The sequence below is a fragment of the Ascaphus truei genome, chromosome 19, assembly GCF_040206685.1.
Source record: "Ascaphus truei isolate aAscTru1 chromosome 19, aAscTru1.hap1, whole genome shotgun sequence".
Taxonomy (NCBI): domain Eukaryota; kingdom Metazoa; phylum Chordata; class Amphibia; order Anura; family Ascaphidae; genus Ascaphus; species Ascaphus truei.
In genome coordinates, this window is record NC_134501.1 from 15,358,807 (window position 1) to 15,382,434 (window position 23,628).

A 23,628-nucleotide genomic window follows, 5' to 3' on the forward strand; every position below is an offset into this window, starting at 1 on the left:
TTAATAAAGGTTATGCCGCCTATTTAAATAAATGCAGTAGTGCTTGCGGGCTGGGTGGTCGTATGTTAGCAACATAAAACAGAGCAATAATGAAAACATTCAGAAGAACCCCCTACAAAATATACAAAAATAATAATACATGCATAAAAAAAGGCAAAACAAACAGGTACAAATTATTTGGGATGGTTTAAAATTAAGGTTGGAGGAAAGGAGATTTCACCAGCAACAAAGGAAAGGGTTCTTTACAGTAAGGGCAGTTACAATGTGGAATTCATTACCCATGGAGACTGTGATGGCAGATACAATAGATTTGTTCAAAAAAAGGTTGGACATCTTTTTAGATAGGAAAGTTTTACAGGGATACACCAAAAAAGTAACATGGGAAGGATGTTGATGTTGATCCGATTGCCAATTCTTGAGAGTCAGGAAGGAATTTATTTTTCCCCTTAATGTTTTTTTTTTGTTTGCCTTCCTCTGGATCAATAAGTATACTGTAGATATAGGATAAAGTATAGGATAAAGTATCCGTTGTCTAAATTTAGCATAGGTTGAACTTGATGGACGTACGTCTTTTTTCAACCTCAACTACAATCCAACTATGTAAAATTATACTTTTTTCTTTATATATATCTATCTATATCTCGCAGAGCTAATATAACTATAATGGATTTATAAATCCTTGTATTACAGAGTTTTCAAATAGCTCAAGTATGGACACACAATTACACTAAAATGTTAATAAGGCAATGGGAAAATTCTGCCGATTGTATTTAACCCTGTCACTGCCAGCCGGCAGCAAAAAAAGCTTCAGCTGCTCTCGGACGCAATTAAAGGCTTGGTTTTCATTAAGCTCTTTGCTCCTAGAGGGACATGCAATGCATTGGTTCTCAACGCTCTCTGGCGGCCAAGAGGTTAATCTTTTGCAACCGAGACACCTTCAATGAAGCTGATCAGTTCTGCTCCAACATGAAGTAACCCGGGATATGTACCGAGACACGGAGGTTACCCTCAGGCTCAAGAACACAGAAACTAATAATGGCCACGTGCCCTGAACAGGAATGCAATTCTCCCTGTTCTGGTCTTGCCTCCACGAATAAAATCGGGCCAGGGACAAGCGTTCTTTAGGAATCCGTCCCAAGAGAACGAACTTGCTGTAAAAACACTCAAAAAAAGGTAGGCGGCAACCGTATTAAATGAAGAAAAATGCACCAATATGGACAGTGCGCACAATACGGTACTGAATTAAAGTATGCTCAAATGTTCAAAAGCAACGTGAAGGCCAAACACCACTGCATTACAAAGTTGGGAAAAATACAATGTATCTGATAAAAATCCCTTTTACACATTAAGTGGTAAGCAAAACTTTAATGTATTTGTTACAACAGACTTTTTCCTGAAATCTATCTTTCGACCATTACGTAAATATGTAATTAATGCATCAACCGTTTATATTTATAAAAAATAAAATAAAAAAGAATTCTCTGAAATAAAGCAGAACATTCTGCGTGTAGTAATACATCTTCGTGGACCAGCGTAAGACATCTTGAAAAGGGTCCCCCTCCCCCCCTTTCAGTCTATTAATTCTACTTGGCACCTGAAATCCCCATTCCCCCCAAAGTTAGTGTTTAAGTGAACAATCCTTACTGATACAGTATGGGGCATGAAACTCACTGATGTCTTACTGGGCCAAGGTAAGACTTCCATACGTATGTATTCTGCAAGGTCACTCATGTATTGAAGGCACATTACTGGGAGGCAAATCACCAAACTAATGCTGAATCCCCAAAGTGCAGTTTCTCACTTGACGCTACCAAGAAGTGTCCAGCACGGAATCCGAATTAACTCCTATAAATTAGTACTGATTCCGGATTCCAACCCATCCCCCCCACCCCCCACAGGGACGCATACAGCCGCTTGAAGAACTGCAGATAGACACAAGACTAAAAATATGGAATAAAAACAAAACAATGAGTCAGTGACAATGATCATGGACGTAACATAACACTCGGGAAATCGTACCATGAACACAGCTCGAAAAAAAGGAACGGTGGGTGAGGGAGAGGAAGTAAGACGACCTCACGGATCGCAGAGACAAGATGATCTTGGCTGCAAAACCTAAAACAACTTGAAAATGAGAAGCAGTCTAAGAACATTCCCCCCATTTCGCAGCAGCGTGCTTTAGAGGTGAGGCGGCACGATCATCTTTCAAGGATCATCAGCTTCTCATTTTGAGAACTTGTCCTGTCACACAGTGGTTCAAGTATAATGGTACTACATTTCTCTTAATACCATTTTAATTTTTACATGCCTATACTTTCATTAGCTAAGAAATAAGAGGTCTCTTGCAAAGTAGTATTGCTCGCTTTACAATAAATATTTATATATTTTACCTAAACTGGATCTCCCTCCCCCCGGCACGTCACAAGATGTGCCTACCAGACACAAAATGGCAGCAGGTCAGGACTTAACCCAGTGGCCAACAAAAAGACCAAGACCTTTTTGGCTTTCTATTGGTGACCCCGCGGTAATGTTTTGTAGTTTTGTGCCGGTTTTGACGCATACACAAAACACAAACTGCAGATCTCTGAACTAGGGGGTCCATGGAGAAACTCAGCGGGACCCCCCTTCCATGCAAAGGGAAGTCAACTTATCTTGCTATTCCTATGTGGCCGTTTTTAGGTGGCGTCAATCTCGGGTCGGCCCGTTGCTTTAACGGATTGCCCGCCTGCAAACAAGCACAGGACTTTTATTGTTCTAAAGGAGCTTTGCCGTTTATCTTCACCTCGCCTTGCGACTGTCTTTATGACCAAACCAGAATCTGCTAGCTCTACTTTCTCACCCATCATTAAATACCTGTTACCTGGACCCTACACTATCAAAGGACCTGATCATTTCACCTGTTGCACAAGGCAGCAAATCTCCTGTATCCGGTTTCTGCAATCAGTGGACGATCTGAATGGATTCGTAGTTTTCTTGATGCAAATGAATAATAATACGATGCCAAACAAGCTGCGGTGTCGGTCAGCACTGCTCTTTGTGCGGCTGTGTTCTTTACAATTGATGACCCTTTTGTTTCAGGGTTTTGTTTTTTTTTGGCAAACAAACTATAATCAGTATATCCTGAACATGCCGGTCTGTTGTATGTTTAATCTGGTAATGTAAACAATGCCAAACTAGTATTTCAGCATTTTAATTTTACCAACGTGATACAACTGGCATCTCATCCCAGGCAGCAGAAGAAACAAAAAACGGATGGGTTTAACACGCACAGAACATCATTTTGACGCTGCAATGTGTAGCTCTGTGCCACATAAAAATGGGTTAAATAAACTATTCTGATATTTAAATGACCACTGATCGTATACACGTTGCATTCTCTATATGCATGATATAGAGAAACATGCTTCACAGCTCTTTTCTAGAATTGTATAGCACATAAAAACAGTGGAATTCGTTCTTCCTTTACACAGCAGTTTCCATCCTGACGGAGCAAAAAAAAGCCAGTGACAATACTTTACTTTTGTAGTAAAGTTGACAGAACGGAGACTGGTTTACTAACAAAGAGAGCTGTGTACCAGGCCCAAAGTCTGGTCACAGTCATAACAAACTGCTATTGCTTATTTAACTCTGTTGAAATAGAATTTAAATGACAAATTCCCAGCACGGGAGCGAGACTGTTATGGAAGCTCCAGGATTAGAAGCTCACCCCAGCATCACCCCAATATTGGTACATAACAATTAAAGAGTGCAAAGAGTATTTCTTAAAAAATGTCCTAACATCTTCCATGATGGTTGTGTAAGGAAGTCTTAAGTTGGAATCAGCCAGACAGCTGGCAATGGCCCACTTAATATTCCATTATTGGTCTCAGAAAACAGAAACTAAAAATACAGACAAACGTAACCGTCAGCTTCTATTCTATACGGTGTGAAGCCACTTCCCAACGCTGGAGAAGACTCCAGCTTCATTCAAATTAATCTTCCCTAGCACAGGGATACATGTTTCACAGAATGTTGAAGGGCCACTATTTTAGGTTTCAAAAAGGTTCCCCTCCCCCCCCTTCATTTTTACCTATATGTTTTTCACTTTTTGTTTCTTTTTGACATAAATCATGAAGTGAAAAAAAACCCATAGAAATGAACAGCACTTGTGTTACCAAAAGATGAAGATGCTCATCTTGGCAATGAGGCTAGGCAGATTTCTGTACCAAAGATAGATTACATGTCAGCAAGATTGTCATTTGTTGTTAAATACCCCACACGTTGCACATAGTGTTAGCATATTAAAGCGAGGCCTTTTTACCATGCTTAAGTTCTAAATACCTGGTCCCTTTAAGCATAAACCAATTGAACATATATCATTATTTATCCCTACACCTGCAGCCCCTTACTCTTTCTTTATATGTATTTCCCCCCCCCCCTCCATCGAGTTTATAGCATTAAACGGGAATGTTTTCTCTACTCAAGAGCAACATACCGGTTGCCATTCTGCTGCAACGTGTTTGTCCCCACCTCATACAAAGCAAAGAGGTTGCTTCAGCCCTCGGCACTTGCAGACACCTGTCGGAGCGTCTCATGATGGCACGGTATTTGGAAGACGGATGCGAAACAGTCCCTGCTGTAACTGCAGTCGGAAAAGCTTGCAGTTGGCAATACGCAGGGCTGCGCAGCCCGTGCGCCGGAGATCTGACGGTAATAAGGGTTTGGTGTGGTGCCATGTTCCTGTGCTCCTCTTGAACTCTCTCACGTAGTCATAACTTGTGCCTAACGATACAAACGATCGAGAGAGCAGAATAAATTAATTCGTTATTGGGGAGAAGGGAATCTTTTTTTAGTCATTAAGTGAAGAGGTAATTAGGAGATCCCGCAGGGGAGTATCTTCATAGTCCCTTCCAGAAATGTTAAGCAACTCTTGCTAAGCTAGTAACAATAATATAACAGTAGTTAGCAACAGTAATGACAGTAATAAGTATAACAGTAGGTTAAGGGGCATACAGAGATAAGTATATATAATTCAAACAACAAGAAAAGGAACTTTTCCTGCACTCATAATAACCTCTGACAATCAATTAATAGACCGTGGAATAGTGGTGTGACAAAAGGTGAGTGAGGTATAAGTATTATTACTGTGTGGATAGCCGAAGGGCTTTGGGCATAGGCACACAGTCTAGCCTTGTTGCACTAGTTCTGTCCATGATTCACAACAGAGGAACAGCCTAGTGGCTGGTATTATCTTACCAGCAGTTCTCATCATTACTATTCAGCAAGCAGATATCTCTCTGGCTCCAGGCAATTACAATAGGCTCCATATTTTTATATTTTTGCTACGGAATGAGAATACAAGACATTCAATTTGCCAGACTGCTGACTGGATTTTAAATATAAATGTATTTCTATTTGTAAATAAATTATGTTACTTCCCCTGTTAAGTATCCAACCAGATTGCTACGACTTCCATGTTACCTATGATGTATTGAGGTTCTCTTTGAATTCCCTTATACCTCCCTCATCTTTGTCACACCACCACGCCACTGTCTATTAATTGATAGTCACAGGTTATCACGAATGCAGGAAACAGGGTTCCTTCTCTTGTTCTCTGAATTCCTTTCCAGAAATGTTTTACATAAAACATCTTATTGTGTTTGAGGACAGACGTACCTTCTAGCTTATAACACTGCTTGAGAAAAAGCTTTGGCTATGCAAGCATACACTGCTGGAATCCCAGCTGTAGAGTAATACGTATACAAGAGACCAGAAGATATATGTGAAGGCAAGGACTCATTTTTAAAAGGGTGATACATTTTCAAAAACGGAATTCTAACCTGTATCAAGATCACCAATCAAATAAATACTGGCACCAATTGGCACTGCCCCGTATACAAAGGAAGAGCTCGTAGGGATGCATAAATTTTGATCGTTTAGGTAGATCCACCTGCAATAAAACACATGATAATGTTACTTTAACTCACTGTTGGTGGGATTCTAGCAGAGTGGACTTCCCTAGTCTTTAGGACAATGACGCGCTAAATGTAAAATACAGACTGAAACCCAAAGAAATTAAATCACAGTGGTGAAAATATTTTAATGCTATAATAATTTCTACAAAAGAGCAACAAGACAGTCACACACAGACCTTCATTTCAATCTAGTGTACTATATATTACTTACACACACACACACACACACACGCTGCAATGTGTAGATATTTAACTTTAAAAGGACTCCAGTGTGTTTCAGGGCTGTAGTGGGCGGCAATGCAATCACAGACTCACCCCAGGAAATAAAATATTCTGCACTGTTAACTCTGGGAACTTGTGACTGTTTTCTGCAATTTCATGACTCAGCTGATTACAGAGGCTCTTTGCAATCGTCACCAATATGAAGGTCAAAGGGCAAATGGTCACAGCACAAAATGGAGGTATATACTAAATGTCACATCATCTTACTCTCAGGTGTACAAGTGGGCTGGTTACACGAAACAAAAGCAGGACAGACTTCAGGTAACTGACGTCAATATGATTGTTGCACTTTCACCGCCAATATGAGAAGGGAGAGAGGAGTCGCTGATCTCAGAGCCACACAGCCCTGGTTAAAGGACCCCACTGCGTGATATGCCACAAGTCCGCTCTCCATGTACCCCAAGGGCCAGAAAATAAAGATCTTTGAGGCAGGGATTATGGTGATCATGTAAAGCAGATATTTCCCTTATATTTCATACAAAAGTAAAGCCAAAAGAAACTTAAAACAGTCTTCTGGTTAAACAGTACTAAAACAAAGATTGTAGATGCATCGTGCGTTAGAAAAGGGCGTATCTTGGCAATATTTCGGAGATGGAGACGGCAAGACGTGAGCGATTTAATGTGAGCAATGAAGGAGAGAACAGTCAAAGATGACCCGTAGACAGCGGGCTTGAGCGGTTGATGAGATTGCGGTGTTGACAGTGAGAGAGAGAGTTTGGGTGTAGGTGGAAGGGGAAGAGAGTATTAGTTCTGTTTTTGACATGTTATGCTTCAGGTAACGGGGAGACACTGAGGATCAGATTGCAGAGGGAGTTGATAACACAGGACAGGAGAGAGGGGGAGGGGTACATTTGGGTGTCATCAGCACAGAGATGATACTGAAAGCCAAAAGATTGTAATATAGGACGAGTTTATGAATTTATAGTGGAAAAAGTCTGCCTTAGAGCGGCATTTCCTACAGTAACATTTCGCAGTGCGTGAGAACTTTTGGAGGTAACAGGTAAAGTGCGTGGAACATGGTTGTGGCTTGGATTGTCGAGAGCGAAGTGTAGTGATAGGAGCCGTCTTGTCTGAGGCTGATGAGAGCGCCCTGTCATATAGAGAGGTTGCTAGGCCAGGGCATAGGATAATAGGAGGAGGTTAGAGAGATACGATGGGCAGCTGATGTGACAGTGGAATTGTTAGTAGGTATGTTAAAGTCTCCCAGTATGACGGTAGGTGTGTCAGAAGAGAGGAAGAGAAGGATCCACTGCAAAGTGGTCAAGAAATTGGATGTAGGTTCAGGGGGAAGATAGATGACCGGGACATGGAGGGAAATGTGGAAGAAGAGATGGACTGCGTGAATTTTGAAGGATGAGGGAGGGAGGGAGGGAAATGGGGGTATGACATGAAATGTGCAGCGTGGGGATAGTAGTATGGCAACTCCTTCATCCTGTCTATTCCCTGGTCTGGGGGTGTGGCTAAGGGAGAGACCACCATAGGAGAGCAGCAGGAGAGCCGGTGTCTGAGGGGGAGAGCCGGTGTCTGAGGGGGAGAGCCGGTGTCTGAGGGGGAGAGCCGGTGTCTGAGGGGGAGAGCCGGTGTCTGAGGGGGAGAGCCGGTGTCTGAGGGGGAGAGCCGGTGTCTGAGGGGGAGAGCCAGGGTTCTGTGATGGGGAGGACGATGAGTTGGAAATGAATAAGCCATGTACTGCCGTGAGTTTGTTGCAGACAGATTATGCGTTCCCCATAGGGCAGGGTTGCCCAAACTTTCCTCCCTGCGTCCCCCTGACTGCACTCCCCCCCCCCACTCCTGCACGCTCCCACCTCCTTACCATGTCTCGGGCGTCAAATGACGTCATGGGGTCATGCGACGTCACGTTGCTAAGGCAACGCATTGCCGGAGACAAGGTAAGTGATGTTGCAGAGGCCTCAACATTTAAAGTAAATGCCTCGGGGAAGAGTGCGGGTCCTCTGCAACCGCCGCGCCCCCCTGAAAATCTCACGCCCGCCAGTTTGCGCACCCCTGTCCTAGGGCACAGAAAATGGGAATGGGTGCGGTGTAATGAGGATACGGTGGGTGTGATTGGCAGTGCGATGTGAATTAGACTTTGGGGTACGGTATGGGACGTGAAAGGATTTCGTATGCGGATAGGGCCAGGATTAGGAGACATGTCACCACAGGAGTAGGTGTAATAGTAAGGAGAGGAAAGGGTATCGAGGTGTTTCACCTAGAAAAGCAACACATTTCTTAATACAAAAACCTGCGCCCACATGCAAATGTAACTCCACCCCAAGCTCTTCCCACTCCCTCCATAAATCCCTAATCCCATCACAGACGCAGATACCCGAAAATAGAGAACGTGAGAGCGACATTTCAGAGCTTGTCGAGCCCCCCTACACCCCCCAAAAAGGACGGATCTAACATTTTTGCGTCGCCAACATACCCGGGTAACTCAAATCTACCACTGACATCCCGGAAGTCCATCACTACAAACATTACAATGTCATTTGGGTAACGTCTGCCATTACTCGTCATTTTATTAAAAAAAAAAAAAAAAACTTTAACTATTTATAACAATAAAGATATTTAGGACGTGTCACAAAATGAGATTCCTTTTACAATGTTAAGTAGGAACCGTTTATGACCTCTAAGGCTGAAACAGAACAGCTAAGAATAGTGTTTTTGGCAATTCGGTTTAATAGATCACTTTCCAGCTGCAGGGCCAGTTACTGGAAGCGCACGCTACGTACGTACATTACAAATAGTGCGTTTCCTGTAACAGCAGCAAAGACGGGAAGGACATTCGGAAACAATTCTCTTTACATACACTAGATGGCCCTTTTACACCTCTCCTAAATGTGGTTGACTAGGATCATTACTGGACCCCGAGCTGCTACTTGGTAATATCTTGCAGCTGGCTCCAGCTGAGCAAATTATTTCCGAATAACCCCTTCCATGCCAAAAAAATTAAAAAAAAAGTCAAGCCATGGGTTGAATTGATTGCAATACGTCCTTAATTGTTTAGAAATCCAAGACTAGTAGTTTATTTAATTGACAGCCCAAACTCGGTTCTGTTCTCATCTGACCATTTACACAGAGCGGCACCGAGGGAGGTTAAGCCGCGTTTGGTTTCTTTATGAAATCACAGATTCTTTTTACCGTTTAAAGTCGTCGTGATAGAACTCGGATTTGCAGGCCACCATGTCACTGTTCTGCGTCTCATTATCGCGGCTCCTAACCCCGCCAAAGACATACAGCTCCATGCTAACTCCACATGCAACTGCACCAAACCTGTAAAGAAGAGGAGAGCAAAGAGAGGTCAAGCCGAACCCCAAGAGATAAAACACGTCTTGTGGCTGCAGCCTTGGGGGTCTTTCGTGCCTCGCTCACCTCCTCTCTTTTAGGGGGCAAATAGCCGTCCACTGCTGTGTTTTTGGATCATAGCATTCAACAGACTCAAAAAGCTTCCCATAGGAGCCTCCTCCCATTGCATAGATTTTCTTCTTCATCGTTGCGTAGCAACCGATCTGTAATTAATCCATAAAGCCCAGGAAAGTCAACAAGAGTGTGTCAGCTACAAATAAAATACAGGTTTATTTGAGCAGCGTTGAAAGGAGGAGACAGCGGATAAAGAACATATTTCTACCTTATTTCAAAATGTCATGTTTAAAAAAAAAAAAAAAAAAAAAAAAAGGAGCGTTTCAGCTTTTAGGATGCGCTCTTTAAAAATCACTATGCCGCATAATATAAAGCAATACAACACATAACAGAATGTAGAACAATGTCAAATAATACAAGGTAGGACAACCAATAACACTTGGCAAAAAAAGTCTACGTAAAAGACGGCTTATATTTTTTTTTTGTTGCAAAGAATGATACATTTTAGAGTACTCTCCTCAATTACAGCTAATGATCCCGCACTGTGCTCCAACTATTGTTAAACATACTAATAAAAACAAGGTAGACACCAGGACTATTACTATGGGGTGAAGGTAACGGAGGAGCCCATGACGTAGTGGTTAAATCGTGTGCTTTATTTTGCAGGGAAGATCTGTCACGAACAGAAATAACAGAGGACCCCCTTTCTGGGGAGTTAGAGGAGCAATCCCTCCCTCCTAGGACCAAAGTGAACCAATTCCAGCGACATGTTTAAGGGGCCTCATCTGGATAACTTATTATTTTCACCCAAATCTGACTTTTTTTTATGTTTGTTTAACTAAACCTCTTGCACAAGGTCACTGCGTGATCAGCGAGCGCTTGTACAGCCAGAGACCCCTTATCGTTAATTTGTTCTTTGATAAGGACAGGGTGGTATAAGGTGAAAGAAAACACTTGGTTGGCAAACACGTCCCCATTCAGAGGCCCCTAAAAAAAGAAACATTTGCCTGTGGGATTGTCCATTGAAATTCACCAGCTCTTCTGGCAGCAAGTGTGTCTAAATTAACAGCGGCCTGGAAATGTGCTCGTTTAAGATGCAGTTGCACTAAAGAGAGAATGTTCTTCGGAGATTAGTAGTGCAAACACACCCACTGCAACGTCTATTTTTCCTTTTGTAAGGTGGATAAATATATTGTGTTTGTGCAGGAACAAGCGCTGAAATGGCACGTGAAAACATTTAGTTTGCTTTGATTGAAGCATCGCTCAGCAGTTCAGATGCATTGTTTCAGAAGGTATCTGAACGAATAATATAGAATTTCTAACTATTCTTAGTCGGATTTGTTGTTCACAAAAGGGGTCAGGGGGGCTGAGGTTCAGGGGGGCTGAGGTTCAGGGGGGCTGAGGGTCAGGGGGGCTGACGTCCCCTCCACAAGGTTTTAAAACAAAAAAAAAACAGCAATTATTTTTTTTACGGTTGTGTGTCAAGCGTTTTCTTGAATCTCTTGTTTTAAAAAAAAAAAAAAACAAGTGCAAACTCCGGAGCTTCTTACCTTTCTAACCATGGTCATCTTTTGCTGTCCGCCCCACGCTTTGGTACAACCATCATATGATTCCATGGAGGTTAACTCCCGTTCGCCATCCTCACCTCCCAGAACATACACTACGCCATCAATCTCCACAACGCCAAAACTATGTCTCGCCTAAAGGGAAGCAAACCAGCGGTTACGTCATTATATTACCCCTTTAATACTCAGATACTTGGCTACATTAGTTCATTATTTTCATAGCAGCAACCATGTGACCAGCGCTTTACAAAAGCTGAACCCATAGAGTGCTGGGGGGGAGGGGCGCAATGCGCGATCACATGTCGGCAGCAGCCCTTAAACTGGGAAACGGAAGAGGAGTGGAGAAGTCCTCGCCCCCTCACTGAATAGCACGTCCTGTGCTCCAGGCTGGACAAAAAGAGAACCTTCCCTTGGGGTTGACATAGCCCCTACAGCCCCCCACCCCATCACGTAGTGACAAAGTCCTCGTCACCAAAAGGGTTAAAGTAAAGAGAATGAAGATGCATCCAAAAGGGGTAAAAAGGCCAGCCACAAAAAGTAGACATAGGGAGAAAGGAGCCCCTACGTGGAGCTGCGGAGGTCTTACAGCGAGAAATAAAACCTTGTTGGGATTATATAATAATAATAGCAGCATGTTCTTGTATAGCGCTGCTAGTTTTATGTAGCGCTATACAGAGATATTTTGCAGACACAGTCCCTACCCCGTGGAGCTTACAATCTATGGTTTTGGTGCCTGAGGCACAGGGAGATAAAGTGACTTGCCCAAGGTTACAAGGAGCCGACACCGGGATTTGAACCAGGTTCCCCTGCTTCAAACTCAGTGCCAGTCAGTGTCTTTACTCACTGAGCTGCTCATTCTCCCAAATATTGGATTAAGTAGGAAATGCAGTTATGGTTTTATAGTTTACAGATAATGTGGCTTTTAACTTTATGTGAAGATGGAGAGAAGGCCCTTGGTGATTTCACCGAGGTACAACATTTGTGCCCTAAAAATAAAGAGGAAGGGAGGTTTTTTTTTTTAAAATAAAACTCCTCCTTTAAAAAGAAAAGTGGAAATGTAACTGTGTAAATAAAATAGCATGTGTCCAGATTCCCCGATACTAGCACACTGCAGCCACTGGATACATCATTGGATAAATATGAGTGTAATGTTATTAAAAGGTTAAATGAAGATCACTGGGGTGGAAATTATCACCTCAATCATGGGAGGTAAAGGACTCCAAGCGTTTGCGTCCGGATCATATCGTTCCCCAGAGCTCAGGGTTTCATTACTTTCATTTTGGCCCCCAAGCACAAACAGGAATCCTTCTGCAAGTCAAAAAAACAAAATACAAAAATCAGACTCACAGCAGGGCACACGCAATGGCTCGAGATGGGCAAAGCCGTCACCCAAGGTCGCAAAGCCGTCACCCAAGGTCGCAAAGCGGTCACCCAAAGTCGCAAAGCGGTCACCCAAGGTCGCAAAGCGGTCACCCAAAGTCGCAAAGCGGTCACCCAAGGTCGCAAAGCCGTCACCCAAGGTCGCAAAGCCATGCAAAATTTGCCCTTTATCACTCGCGGATAAAAATGGTATAAAAACACGACTCCGTTTCCAAGCGATTCGCCAAACATGAAGTCAAGGTGCATTGCATTTTTGTTTAACATGTTAATTAGCTAAATTCTGTAAAAATCACTAGATTCGCGTAATGCTGAGACTATAAATAGGGCGCACACGCCATGTTTAGCACAGTGATCAAGTTAGTCGCCCTTTGAGGCTTGGTGGAATGTTTCGCAAGGAAGCAAACGGGAAAAAATAAATAAATAAAACAAAACGCTGAAAATGTTGCATACACAACACACATACAATTAGTGGTTTGATTAAATATTTAGCTCAGTTCGGGACTAGTTATACCATATAATCATTATAAAATGCAGACGTGCGTTTTTTATTCTGCCAACGTACCAGCTGAAAGAACGCCATGATTTATCCGTGGTATGCTCAACTGTGCCAGCTCTATCCAGAGCTGTCTATTTCGATCATAAAGGGGACACATACATCGTACTGTTGCCACGGGTTTCCGGGATCTGAAGAAGATAGTTTCATAACCATAAAAGAGGTGATACTTTGGTTCATTTGTTTTAAGTACAAAAAAGTTCCACCAGACCTCACTCATAACACTGCAGCCATCACTGGAGTGCAACCCAGAATAGCTTTATTTAATCAATATTTCAACAACGTGTGTTTCAGTGTGTCCTCATTTATCACTCAGAATAGGTTTGTTATCTAGTTATATTAATAAACTTGGTAAAGGTGCATCAAGGCAGCCACCTCCAGGGTGAAATCATGGCAATACAGGTAGTCCTCGTTATCCAACGTTTCACTTTACAACGAGTGGCATATCCAACGCTTTACAATGCAACCCCCAAGGGCCGTTTTTCGACGCCGGAATGCGTTATCCGACGCCTGAATGCGTTATCCAACGCTCACCGCCACTGATTAACATGGGACTCGCTTTACAACGGTTTCACTATCCAACGCTGCTTCCAGAACTGGTACCGTTGGATAACCGAGGGCTGCCTGCAAGCTCCTACTCTGGTCCACGTGTTAGATTGAAAAAGGAGAGTAAATAATAAAACATAATAGTAACAACGAGTTAATTGGAGCACATTATTATATTTACCATAGCATATTAACACTTCTAGGTGAGCGTAGGTAGGGAGTTAAATGAGTAGTATCTTTTATAAAACAAAAATGTATCGTCCCTATGTGGGAATCAAGGGGTCCCGGGAGCTGAACCGTGTTAATTTCAGCTCCGGGGACCCCTGCTCCCCGATACATACATGTAAAAGGTGAAGTCGGTACCTCTTAAGTTTACACCTCCTGTGTCACACGGACAATTAGTAAGCCGCAAGGGATGACATCGTGGCTTCCTATAGGTTTAAAACTGCCATGTTGGGTGCCCAGGCGGAGCTGCAACCGGCATCACCTTCTGATGTATGTATCTCGGGAAGCAGGGGCTTTGGGAGCTGAAATTAGCACTGTTCAGCTGCGGAGATCCCCTGCTTCCCCCACCTAACGCAAAGAGGCGCTGCTCATTTAAAGCAATTTGACCGATACTGAACAGACAACCCTGTGCACAAGACCCAAACCATATCACCTGCACCGGACCACCTCCTCACAGGACTTACAGTCTTTCCTCCCCGCCAGCTGTCACTATGCACTCGGAGTAACCCCTGGGTTTGAAGGAAGCCAGCTGTGCCTCTCCCTGCTGGGGCTGGCTCAGAGGGATGTTGCTGCACTCTCGGATGATCTCTCGCACTAAGGGTTCGTTTAACATTTGCTCTCGCAGGTAGCTGGGATCCAGGCCCGTGACCCACAAAGAGGAGGTTACTTCCTTCATGTGGACCTGAGCAAACACATTAATAACTGGGAGGGTGAGACGGCAGCAACTGTATGAAGTGTAACTGCTTCAGTGCTGGAGAGGCTAGCAGCATTGCATACGTCATCACAATGTGCTATATTAAAGACATTGGTTTGCAGACAAAGAAAACAAGCACTTATTACGAACGTCGATGGTTTGTGGAGTTCTAACAATCGCTCTGACCTATTCCATTGTCTGTACTAGCGCCTTCCACTCAGCACAATGGATGTGAGACAATAGAAGACAAAAGCATATAATGCAGATTGAAGGCCAATATGGAGCATAGTTCGTACATCCAGCTTTCTGGTGATATCCCTTTGTGGGCGAGACAGCATTAGGAGAAGGCAGTAAATATTAATGGTCTGCGATAACCATTTCTTGGGTCTCAACGTTCTAAGCTGTAGCATTGTGCAGCTGCATTCAGTATCACTTTATGTAGCCTCAAGTTACTCAAGGGAAAGCATTCATCGTCAAGAGGATACTTGCATATCTTCAATTTCGTACCTTTCTAATTTCCAAGTCATGGGATATCCAGCGGATTACGGCTTCAAACACGTATCTTTCATTCCCCACGTTGAGCTTCTCCAGGGAGAGGACTTCCTTCACTTTCAGGTGCCCCAGCTCCAGGAACTCCTCGGTGTTGCTGACGTCTCTGAAGTGGGTTTCCAGGTACTCTGTGGCCAGGTGGTAGACGTGGTTCAGGCAGTAGTGCAGTGCGAAATCGCGGATGCCAATGCAGTTCTCCGCGGTGATGCAGCCTTCCAGGAACTCACAGCATAGGGTCTTGAGGTCAGTGAGGAGCAGCAGATCCGCAGCCTGGACCACATCCTGGATGGTGTCTTCACTCAGCCTGATCTGCAGAATGACACATGAAACGTCTGTGTGATGCAGACAAGAGACGAATGCGTTACAGATGTATTCCCTACAACCCCTTGTTTTATAGCAGTGGTGCTCAGCTCCAATCCTGAAGACCCCCAATTAAGTACAGGTTTTAAGGATATATCCCAGCTTCAGCACAGATGGCTCAACTAGTGGCTCACTGCATCACCTGTGCTGAAGCTGGGATATATCCTTAAAACCAGACCTTGTCTTGAGGACTGGAGTTGAGCACCCCTGTTTTGTAGGATGCCCAGAAACAGTGACAGCAGCTTAGGTTGCATACAAGTAACACATATACGTGTCATAGTTAACCAATTCCCTGCCAGAGGGCCTGCAATGTATTACTTTGCATCATGTAGCCAGGTCTTCAGAAACAGTACAAAAGGGTATGCATGATGGAGACAAGTGACAGATGTTTTAATGGCACATCTTAAAAGAGCAAACAGGCATATTACGACTTTAGTCAGCCGTACGGAGACTGGAGTACATTTTCTGGCTTTGCAACAGCAGCCTTACAAAATGTACTCGTAAAATATCCGGAAACTATTTTTTCAAAGGAACCCATGCTTCAACAAAAAGTAATGTATGTATATCTTTATTTATATCGCGCCACTAATTTACATAGTGGTTCACAGCAGGAATACACGCGACATAACGCAAACAACACGTAATGGGAACAAGCGCTTCAGACATAAAAGTAACATTTAGTATTAGGAGTCCCTGACCCGCAGAGCTTACAATCTAAGTGGTAAGTAGGCAGAACTTACAGAGATAGTAGGTGGGCGTTCTGGTAAGTGCATCTACGAGGCGTCAAGGCCGATATATGAGGTGTATAGTATCAGCCACAGAACTACCTACATGTTTCGTTAAGGATTTGGGTTTTAAGAAAGATCATAAAGGTGGATAGAGGGTGCTAGTCGGGTACTGAGGGGAAGGGCATTCCAGAGGTGTGGGGCAGTCAGTGAGAAAGGTTTAAGGCGGGAGAGGGCTTTAGATACAAAGGGGTAGAGAGAAGACATCCTTGAGCAGAACGCAAGAGTTGGGATGGTGTAATCTTCAAACAGTGAACAGATTTCTTCTTATGCAAAAAGCAAATTAAGAAACAGCTTCCGATTTGTCAACACGAAATACACATTCAGAAGCAAATTATTACAGAGGTCACACTACCTGCCCACTGAAGATATAGTCCAGTATTTCTTTCATAACCGACACCGACACCATAGCTCCCATTTCAATCCGGTAGATTGAACCGTCATATTTTGGAGGGTTGTAATTCAGTTTTGTTCTACAAGAAAAATTGAAACACATAACATGGTTTATAAGGCAGAAGAGAAACAAATACGTTCTTTTTCTGTGACTCTTCCAGAGATGTAGGTGCCGCTGTCCTGTACCTACCTGGGTAATAGGGATCATTTGGAACCCGACGTGTACAAAGGTTTGGATAACAGCACTATGTACGGTAGGTGAAATTCAGATTACTTTGAGGGGTATGAACAGAATCACACAAAACAAGTTACCATACTATTCCGATCTCCGTCTGCAAACAAATTAACACACTTTATTAACCCTTTCGGTGTCCTAGCAGCCGGTAACGCTTCCAAGGAATAGCACCGCAGGCAGCTCTGGCACTAACGGGGTTAACAGAACGCGTACTTGTTTATAAAAGGGGTTACATTGTGGGGTGTATGTGGGTACGGCAGAACATTCATGTAAAAAGCTGCGGAAGAGGCATCAAATCTAAACTTAAAATCGCAGACCAATCCCTATATTGTAATGAGCAGATTGTGCTTTGAAGTCGGGCGTTTATATCCCGGGTTTCCCTGGGCGGGCGTTTATATCCCGGGTTTCCCTGGGCGGGCGTTTATATCCCGGGTTTCCCTGGGCGGGCGTTTATATCCCGGGTTTCCCTGGGCGGGCGTTTATATCCCGGGTTTCCCTGGGCGGGCGTTTATATCCCGGGTTTCCCTGGGCGGGCGTTTATATCCCGGGTTTTCCTGGGCGGGCGTTTATATCCCGAGTTTTCCTGGGCGGGCGTTTATATCCTGGGTTTTCCTGGGAGGCCGTTTATATCCCGGGTTTCCCTGGGCGGGTGTTTATATCCCGGGTTTCCCTGGGCGGGCGTTTATATCCCGGGTTTCCCTGGGCGGGCGTTTATATCCCGGGTTTTCCAGGGCGGGCGTTTATATCCCGAGTTTTCCTGGGCGGGCGTTTATATCCTGGGTTTTCCTGGGAGGCCGTTTATATCCCGGGTTTTCCTGAGCGGGCGTTTATATCCCGGGTTTCCCTGGGCGGGCGTTTATATCCCGGGTTTCCCTGGGAGGCCGTTTATATCCCGGGTTTTCCTGGGCGGGCGTTTATATCCCGGGTTTTCCTGGGCGGGCGTTTATATCCCGGGTTTTCCTGGGCGGGCGTTTATATCCCGGGTTTTCCTGGGCGGGCATTTATATCCCTGTGTTTTGTTTTGTAAAGGTACCGGTGTTACATCCTGGTTAATAAATCCCCTGCCTCATGCGGGTTAATAGGAAGCCGCGACTTTGTGTTCCCTGGAGGGGACTAAAACAGCGGCACCTTTACCCGTAAATGTCTCAGTAATATAAAGACAGAGTGGTGCAGCTGTGGTGACTCCCTGGTTCCCATCCTGGAAAATCAATTTTAAAAAAAAGGGGGGAGGAAGGGGGGTTAAGAAGAGTAAAGAGCACCCAGGATTGCAGTGTTAAGACGACTTGCATTAGTAAATTAAAAAAATTAAAATTAAACCTTTAGTTGTTTCCATTTTTCAGTGATAAACACAATATGTTTTGGGATTAGTCTTTAGCTCCCTATAGGATGTGTTTCTGCAGGTATTATTTAGCATTCTCCTGCTTCTAAAAGCAAACATTGATAAAAATAGAGCTTCATTAAATCAATTCCCTAAAGAAAGCCAAGAACCCCAGCAGATATCCTCCAAAAGTCGAGAAAAACGTGGGAAACGCTTTGGCACTTAATCTTCCAATCTTCCATAACTCTTTCTAACGTCTTGCCAGATATGCAATATTTAATACAGAAGGGCTTCCTCTGGCGTTTTCCTAAGGCCCTGAGCTTTTACAGAGGGATTATCATTAGGGCGTGGACTGGATTTGCAGGCTTTGAATGCCTTTTATGCCACAATCGCAAAAGTTATATTACTTGAGAATAAAAAGTATTTCCTTTTAAAGTGCCAGAATAGAACATACATTACACAGTGTATGTTTTACCCCATATACAGTAGGTCCCTCTGAGTCTATATTTTCCACCAAGCAAAATTTGCGGCATGAAATAGAAAGGTGCTAAATTGTTCTGGTCACACATTGCACTGCAGGCGAGCCGCAGAGACGCAGACCTCAGCCACACCTTGACAGCACCGGAGTCTCTCCCATTATTCCTGTGGTGTGTGTGTGTGTCATTCCGAGCCCCAGCTGGAGTCTATACACATGTCAGAGCTTTGTTTGATTTCATTAGCTGCCCAAAGACGTCACTCTCACAGGAGGACAATCCATGTATTTCAATGTGCTTTATCATTGTCCGTCACAGTGTGTCGCCACCTCTGGGATAGAATTAACACACTTTCCCGATTCCCTGGTAAAAACACACTGAGCGCCAGCACATCTTATTTAACCCTTTGAAGTTTGCAGTTGAAATGATTGTTATATACAAACGCATTGCCATTTTCATGAGGAGTTGGGCAAACTATGGCACTGGCCTTTTAATCCCTACACAGCAAGGAGGAACTGCAATATACAGTGAATTTGTTTTATTTATCTTTTGAGATACCTGCACATGCCCAGAGGCTCCTCAGGCCATTACTAAAGAGGACAATGTCCATCCAATAATCCCTGCTGCTTGGGATAGAGCAACATGAAAATCAGAATAAAAGATGATGCATAAAAAAATAAAAGGCATGTTTGTGTAGAACTTGTAATCTCCCCGCTTCTTACATTACGTCAATAACTTATTTTGATTACAACTTCAAAAAGTAGTTGAGCACAACAGAAGTTCGGACAAAGCACAGATCACCAGTGTAGGCAAAATATCAACTAAAGCTTTGATTAGTGATAGTCCACACTAAGGCCTCGGGCATGGTCAGCGCCCGTGCTGAGGCGCGCTGGTGCTTACCAGTGAGCCCCTGCAGCCACAATGAGAGCGGCTTTAGCAGGGGCTCGCTTACGCAAGCGTGTGGAAGCGTAAGTCTTATGAAAATGTTAAATTTTCGCGCTCATGCGAGCGCAGGGCCGGTCACTGGCCCGCCCCCCGCACGCCCCCGGACGGCGCGCTAACCAAGGCCAGGGAAAGCACCCGCTTTCCCTCAGCGCGCCTCCGCACGGGCTGAGTCACCATGGACTCAGCCTTAAGCCACCACCATGAAAACATTTCTCTAATGCACGGCAGAAGCAAAGTGTATTTAAAACTAACAAACAAAAACACTTAAGTTTTTCATTTCAGGTTCAACAAGGGGAGGCAGGGGTTAAATAGCTTGAAATCTGAGAAGCCTGTTTGGGGAGCCCTAAGGGCAGAATGAGAGAAGTCCTAACAAGACATTTAGTCTGAAACATCAGCTGAAGTATTATGCGGGATTACACAAGCAAACCGTAGCCCCTCAGCGACCGGCGTTACTTTGCAGTGCGTTGCAGGCCACACTAGCAGCAAAGCGGTTCATTTTAAAGGCAAACCCTCCCAGCTTTTCTACCCTAGGCTTGAGATTATAACCCTTTAATGAATGAGTGTAACACCCCTATCCCACCCGGCTGCCAGAGATAGGGTGAACATAAACTCTCACAGTCTCTAATCTTTCCTGGCAGGGTTTAGACCTGCTTTACTAGAGTGGTTGCTTTGATCTCAAGGTCTCGCTCTCTGTAGGTTCAGGCCAAGGCTGTAGTGGAGTGAATAAGTAGAACAGGCGCCAGGAACTTTTCAAACAGGTCTCTTTACAGGGTGCACCCCATCTTTCCAGAATACTATACTATCCAGAAACTCTATTTACTCTGTCGCTGTTTTGCAACGCGTTTGTGTGACAAGCAGACAGCGAAGGCCGAAACCCTCTCTCATCACTTAATAGGCAATGAGCTTCGTTCTCTGTGAAAAAGCAGGCTGTGCAATCTCTTAAAAAAAACAAAAACGAATTAATTCAAATATCTGTAGCATTTGTGAATGTATGATGCTGGGGCTTGTTTACAAAACAATTTCACTTTGTTTAGAAATCAAATTGCTTTTGCAGCATATTACTCAGAGGTGGACACTCCCGATGAGTCATAAGAAACATTAAAGTATTATCACATTATGATTTCGACTGCATCATCGATTAACTGTTTTACTGCAATACAGAACAAAAACAGATTTCAGAAGTACAAATATAAGTTTACATAGCATGAATTGGATGTGTGTAACTATATATAAAGGATATATGGAAGGGGTCTTTGCTCTGTGTACATACATGGAAGGGGTCTTTGCTCTGTGTACATACATGGAAGTGGTCTTTGCTCAGGGTACATACATGGAAGGGGTCTTTGCTCAGGGTCCATACATGGAAGGGGTCTTTTGCTCAGGGTACATACATGGAAGGGGTCTTTTGCTCAGGGTACATACATGGAAGGGGTCTTTGCTCAGGGTACATACATGGAAGGGGTCTTTGCTCAGGGTACATACATGGAAGGGGTCTTTGCTCAGGGTACATACATGGAAGGGGTCTTTGCTCAGGGTACATACATGGAAGGGGTCTTTGCTCAGGGTACATACATGGAAGGGGTCTTTGCTCAGGGTACATACATGGAAGGGGTCTTTGCTCAGGGTACATACATGGAAGGGGTCTTTGCTCAGGGTACATACATGGAAGGGGTCTTTGCTCAGGGTACATACATGGAAGGGGTCTTTGCTCAGGGTACATACATGGAAGGGGTCTTTGCTCAGGGTACATACATGGAAGGGGTCTTTGCTCAGGGTACATACATGGAAGGGGTCTTTGCTCAGGGTACATACATGGAAGGGGTCTTTGCTCAGGGTACATACATGGAAGGGGTCTTTGCTCAGTGTACATACATGGAAGGGGTCTTTGCTCAGGGTACATACATGGAAGGGGTCTTTGCTCAGGGTACATACATGGAACGGTTCTTTGCTCAGGGTACATACATGGAAGGGGTCTTTGCTCAGGGTACATACATGGAAGGGGTCTTTGCTCAGGGTACATACATGGAAGGGGTCTTTGCTCAGGGTACATACATGGAAGGGGTCTTTGCTCAGGGTACATACATGGAAGGGGTCTTTGCTCAGGGTACATACATGGAAGGGGTCTTTGCTCAGGGTACATACATGGAAGGGGTCTTTGCTCAGGGTACATACATGGAAGGGGTCTTCTGCTCAGGGTACATACATTGAAGGGGTCTTTGCTCAGTGTATATACATTGAAGGGGTCTTTGCTCAGTGTATATACATTGAAGGGGTCTTTGCTCAGCGTATATATAGAACCTTGTGTATGAGGTTACATCTCTCTCTATTGATATTGACTGACAGAAGGGCCAGTGTATAGAGGTTGCCTGTTCACTGTATATAACAGATGACTCAATGTTCACTGCACAGATGGGTTGGATGATATATAGGTGATGACATAAGGCTTTATTGCTCAAAGTATAAAGGTACTGTACGCTCGTAATATTGGGGTGTCCCTACTCCCCGTATATAGGGAAGCCCAACTTATATAGGAAACTGGTACAGAGGGGTCACTCTGATGCCGTACACAGGGGGGGGGCACTACTCACCGTATATAGGGGGTCTGGTACTACTCACCGTATATAGGGGGGCTGGCACTACTCACCGTATATAGGGGCTGGCCGCAGCTAAGATGTTTTTCTGCACGGGGATCTCCTGCTCCTCCAGCACCAGCACCGCGTCACAGAAGCCGGACTCTCCCCGGAATGAGCCCAGAGCCCGCAGCAGCTTCGCGGCGTGCTGGGGGTCCGACACCACGGTCATGGGGTCCGGCTCCGCCATGGCGGAGGCGCTGTATGCAGAGGGGGGGGGGGGATAAGCTTCTCGCAGCAGGGAGTGCTGCAGGGAGGCGGTGAGGTCCCGGTGTCACACCGCAGGGAGCGCTGCAGGGAGGTCCCGGTGTCACACCGCAGGGAGCGCTGCAGGGAGGTCCCGGTGTCACACTGCAGGGAGCGCTGCAGGGAGGTCCCGGTGTCACACAGCAGCAGCACGCTCCGCTCCAGCCGGCTCCACTTCCTGGAGTCAGACCCCCGGCATCCAGCAGGTGTCGCACAGCCTGCCAGAGACGTCACCAGAGCGCGCCGTACCACCCACGTGACAGTGTATGTGTGTGTCACAGTGTGTTTGTTTGTCTGTGTCACAGTGTGTGTGTGTGTCACAGTGTGTTTGTTTGTCTGTGTCACAGTGTGTGTCTGTGTCACAGTGTGTGTCTGTGTCACAATGTGTTTGTTTGTCTGTGCCACAGTGTGTGTCTGTGTCACAGTGTGTTTGTTTGTCTGTGTCGGTGTTTGTGTCACAGTGTGTGTCTGTGTCACAGTGTGTGTGTCTGTGTCACACTGTGTGTCAGTGTGTGTGTCTGTGTCACACTGTGTTTGTGTCACAGTGTGTGTGTCTGTGTCACAGTGTGTGTGTCTGTGTGTGTCACACTGTCTGTGTCACAGTGTGTTTGTGTGTCTGTGTCACAGTGTGTTTGTGTGTGTTGCGGTGCAGTAGTGTTATAGGCGGAATATCTCTGAGATTGAAGAATGGTCTGCTCAATGCGACCCCCAGGAGGAAGGAGCGGATGCCTCAGTCAGTGCAGCGATCCAGTGGCACAAGCTGACCCCACGCCTCCGTCCACACAATCCAAGCGAGTTCCGACTATGGGCAGTCACCTTTTGTAAATCTACTGCTGCATGTGCTCAATGTACCTATATCTGCGTAGTGATCATACACTACCCCCATTAGTGTGTGTGTGTGTGTGTGTGTGTGTGTGTGTGTGTGTGTGTGTGTGTGTGTGTGTGTGTGTGTGTGTGTGTGCGCGCTATTTTAAATCATAATATGTACTTTGAGAGATGGTTTGTAGCACTGCGCAGTTTGCAGCTACAAAAGAGCTTTAGAAACAATGCATTTTCAGCCTGGTTTTGCAGATGACTTTACAAACCATAAATGCTATGAGGGCATGTCCATGTGTTTTTGATTTTACACGTTTTG

The 23,628-nt window shown here is 44.6% G+C and overlaps 1 protein-coding gene across 3 annotated transcripts; it reads right to left on the reverse strand.

The window, feature by feature from the left end:
- Window positions 1-425: 425 nt before the first annotated feature.
- GAN (gigaxonin) lies at window positions 426-22,770 on the reverse strand. 3 transcript variants are annotated; one of them, XR_012789128.1, is made up of 12 exons: window positions 22,262-22,770; window positions 16,609-16,726; window positions 15,067-15,417; window positions 14,330-14,547; window positions 13,104-13,225; window positions 12,357-12,469; window positions 11,147-11,296; window positions 9,609-9,745; window positions 9,378-9,509; window positions 5,820-5,929; window positions 4,475-4,761; window positions 426-3,481 (listed from the first exon to the last, which is right to left on the reverse strand). XR_012789128.1 is itself a non-coding variant. In XM_075576721.1 (11 exons), the coding sequence occupies exons 1-11, from the start codon at window positions 22,435-22,437 to the stop codon at window positions 4,571-4,573; spliced, it is 1,818 nt and encodes a 605-aa protein (XP_075432836.1). In that variant the 5' UTR covers window positions 22,438-22,769; the 3' UTR covers window positions 426-4,570. The 3 variants fall into 3 exon arrangements, 2 of the variants coding, with proteins under 2 accessions (XP_075432836.1, XP_075432837.1); XM_075576721.1 differs by having other exon boundaries at window positions 426-4,761; window positions 22,262-22,769; XM_075576722.1 differs by lacking the exon at window positions 22,262-22,770 and adding an exon at window positions 22,206-22,211 and having other exon boundaries at window positions 426-4,761.
- Window positions 22,771-23,628: the final 858 nt, after the last annotated feature.